Source organism: Nanorana parkeri, unplaced genomic scaffold (genome assembly GCF_000935625.1).
Source record: "Nanorana parkeri isolate BGI_ZX_2015 unplaced genomic scaffold, ASM93562v1 scaffold2166, whole genome shotgun sequence".
NCBI classification, from domain to species: Eukaryota; Metazoa; Chordata; class Amphibia; order Anura; family Dicroglossidae; genus Nanorana; species Nanorana parkeri.
Window position 1 is genome coordinate 115,466 of NW_017308434.1, and position 3,975 is coordinate 119,440.

Here is a 3,975-nt window from a genome sequence, read left to right on the forward strand (position 1 = left end):
CAGCAGGGTAAGCCAGTGTGAGTTCTCAGATGTCCATTTAGATGTCCCTTTGTAATGAAACATTTCCCACACTCCAAACATGAATAAGGACGCACACCTGTGTGAATTCTTTGGTGTACGGTAAGGGCTCCTTTATGTAGGAACCCTTTGCCGCACTCTGAACATGAATGAGGACGCTGAACCGAGTGGTTTATTTGGTGTATAGAAAACCTTTCTTTTTCAGCGAAGCTTTTCCCGCACTTCAAACATAAATACGGACGCACGCCTGTGTGGGTTTTTTGGTGCCTGTTAAGGTTTCCTACGGTAGCAAAACTTTGTTTGCACTCTGAACATGAAAAAGGACGCTCACCTGTGTGGATTCTCTGGTGTGAAATAAGATTATTTTTATCAGAAAAACCTTTCTCACACTCTGAACATGGAAATGATCGCTCACCCGTGTGAATTTTCTGGTGTCTAAAAAGGCTTCTTTTATCAAAAAAACTTTTCCCGCACTCTGGACATGAATAAGGATGCTCACCCATGTGAATTCTCTTGTGTATAACCAGGTATGCTTTTGTACTGAAGTGTTTCCCGCACTCTGAACAGGAGTAAGACTTCCCACCCTTGTGATATTTCTGGTGTTTAAGAAGCTTGCTTTCTTCAGTGAAACTTTTCCCGCACACTGGACATGGAAAGGTCACATGGTTGTGGGTTTTGAGATGTAGAAGAAGTTCAGATTTCATCTTAAAGTCTTTCCCGCACTCCAAACATGACAATGACCTCTCTCCTGTGTGATCTCCTTCATGGCTGAGAGAAGATCCCTCGGGGATAGTTGGATCTGTAGACGGATCTTCACTGTGGGAGCCGAGATGGATATCTGAAGTCATGTGATGTGATTGGTCAGAAGATTCCTCAGGATTAGAGGGATCCATTGATGTCTCCAGACAATATGTTCTGTGGTGTATCATTGGACGTATGTGATTCCCTTCAGAGTGAAGATCTCCCTCCGAGGTATTCCGGACATGGCGGCCGTCTGATAGAAAGCAAAATGACATGAGAAACACATTCTACAATACACCAAACCCAACACTAAGTGACGGGGGATGGGCACTGATGTCATCGTTATATTGAGGAATGGAGATGGACCTTCATATGGTGTACAGTATCTCCTCCTCATTTGTTGGTCACATGACGTTATATTGAGGAATGGAGATGGACCTTCATATGGTGTACAGTATCTCCTCCTCATTTGTTGGTCACATGACGTTATATTGAGGAATGGAGATGGACCTTCATATGGTGTACAGTATCTCCTCCTCATTTGCGACAGTTCAGCTCTTTGCCTGGAGTTACGAGTCTTCTTTCCTGGAGTCTATTTAATCTAATTTATGAACAACATTACTCTAGAATCATAAATCTGGTGCACATATATCCCATGTGACCATATGCAAGTTCAAACACTCATAATCGATATTATAAATTCCCTCCTCCATTGTATTTTGTGGTCAGTACTCACTTGTCCTGATATCTGGAGAAGATTTCTCTTGTTTAATTGCTATAATCATCTCATCCGTCTCTGCAGTTTGATGATTACCATTCACACCGACCTCCTCTTCTTCTTCTTCTTTAACCTCAACTTTCATATAGATCCGTTCTTCATGCTGAACCAACAGAATGATAGAAAAACATCTTTAAAATGTGACCACCGAAAGACTACACAGTGAGGAGTCATTTTTGTGTTCTATCCACCTACCTGACCATGGTGAGGGATGTTGTGATCTTCCTGTGTGGCATCCCGGGAATACAGAGGACGGGGACATCTCTCTGGTGGGTTCCTCTTACTGGATCCATCTGTAGGAAACACACACACTGACTGAATACATTGTTTCTATGTGTGTATCAGATGATGGGGGATCTAGGTGGACCCTCCGTACTGCTCTCTCCTCTTACCCGGTGATGTGAGGGGCGGCTCATTCTCCATCACGACGTCCTTGTAGAGATCCCGGTGTCCTTCTAGATACTCCCACTCCTCCATGGAGAAATAGACAGAGACATCCTGACACCTTATAGGAACCTGACACACACAATGATACAGTCACCATCCAGACACATCCCTTGTCTGTTCCTGGATCATGTCCCAGAACTCCCGGCACCGCTCACCTCTCCTGTCAGCAGATAAATCATCTTCTGGGTGACTTCTAGGATCTTCTTCTTCTCTTTGTCACATAGAGGAGACAGGGACACAGTCAAAGGGTCAGTGATATGTTCCTGGGTTCCTCTCCGTCCTTCTGACACATGGTGATGTCTGCTGGAGGTCACACTCTCACCGGATGTCTTCGTCACCACTGTGTAACCCTATGGAGAGACGTCATGAGAAATGTGAATGCTTACCAAATTTAGGCTGCGACATTCCCAGAATCTCCCCCATATCATCATCTTCACCTGATACACCCTCCCAGAATCCTCCTCACCTCTCCGGTCAGCAGGTAGATCATCTCGAGGGTGAGCTGTAATATCTTCTCAGTCATGTGACTTAGGTCTTTGTCTATGGTCATCATTGATGTGGTCATGTGATCCATACAGGACTCTCCTCTCTGTAGATGGATAATAACATGAGAATGATCTGGACTGTCCCGGGATGAATAATGTCTACACAGAGTTCCTCCAGAGTTCATAAGGCTTGTTGTATATCAGAGGTCTTAGCAGTGCGAGTGCAAAAGGAAAACCAGAGAGTCTTTTTTAAGGCCAACTCCAACCAGAAGATATTTCAGGTTTGTATAGAGGGGGAGGGGACAGAACAGGAAATCTTCGCCCAAAGAGCCGAGTTCAGCACAATCACTCTGGAGATATCTGTGGAACGATTGGTGTTCAGGATCACATGAGAGCACACGGTGGTGTTGGCCAACAACTGAAAAAGAACGTAAAAAGATAAGTAAAAGATACAGTAAAAAGGCAAATATTCTATCTTCCATCTTATCGGACCATGCAGCGGTTAGGATTACTTTGGGAATGAATAACGGCCCCCGTCATTTCGGTAATCGGAGACTAAATGAATCGCTCTCACTGGATAAGACGATACGGGAAGCCCTAGGAAAAGATATCACACTTTACTTCTCTGAAAATGCAAGTGGAGAGATAACGCCGGGGATAATCGGGGAGGCACACAAGGCGACGATACGAGGGGCTTTCACTTCATATGGCACAAAAAAGAAAAAAAAAAAAGACACTAATAGTAAAATATTAGAACTCACGAAGAAAGTGACAAACCTCGAACATCTCCATAAAAGAACTTTATCAGACCTAGATCGTCAGGCATTAACAATAGTCTAGGGCTGCAACAACTAATCGACATAATCGATTATAATCGATTATTGAAAAAGTTGTCAACGTTTTCAATAATCGATTAATCGGCTTCCGATCAGTTGGCCCTGTTCACGGCTCCACACACGCTGCGCAGTTTTGGGCCGTTCTGTTGCGCATTTCCATTGGGATACAGCCAAGTAGCCTTCGGAAACGCGCCACTTTTTTACCGGTAAAAAAAAAAAACGCACGACAGACGCGCATGTGCAATACGCCTAGGTGTGAACGAGACCTTACTCTCATCTTCTTCTCTTGTTTGTCTGCGGTGAATGTTAGTTGTGCAACGCCTTGGTCGCTTTGTTTGCATGCCAAGCGGGTGCCTGGTTCCTTAGAATTGGCTCGCCTCCGATAGCAGGATGGCGGCCCGAGCTCTGCAAGGTGAAGCACTCCAAACTGCGCCTGGCTCAGGGATCCCACAAGGTGCATACACCGCGAGTGCCTTCTATGTTATACGGCCCGGACATGACATATGCTTTGTAAGACCGCGGTTGTTGCGCTGTATGTACGCTGTTTGGTTCCGTTGGCGTGTTCATATCGTTTTGTTTTTGTAAAAATCTCCATAAAAATATATTTCTGAAAAAACAAAAACAATAGCCAGAGAAGAATTGCAGGTAGCTATAGAACATAAAAATAAAA

General features: G+C 44.4%; 1 protein-coding gene across 1 annotated transcript in view; it reads right to left on the reverse strand.

Annotated features, from left to right (window-relative positions):
- The window catches only part of LOC108800920 (zinc finger protein Xfin-like), a 22,027-nt gene extending 18,262 nt beyond the window's left edge, over positions 1-3,765 (reverse strand). The window contains exons 1-6 of the mRNA XM_018572907.1: positions 3,577-3,765; positions 2,819-2,887; positions 2,451-2,573; positions 2,176-2,334; positions 1,496-1,640; positions 14-1,012 (exon numbers count right to left, since the gene is read on the reverse strand). Coding sequence (XP_018428409.1) covers positions 14-1,012; positions 1,496-1,640; positions 2,176-2,334; positions 2,451-2,573; positions 2,819-2,887; positions 3,577-3,765 — 1,684 coding nt within the window. The remainder of the gene's footprint in view (positions 1-13; positions 1,013-1,495; positions 1,641-2,175; positions 2,335-2,450; positions 2,574-2,818; positions 2,888-3,576) is intronic.
- Between the last annotated feature and the right edge of the window lie 210 nt (positions 3,766-3,975).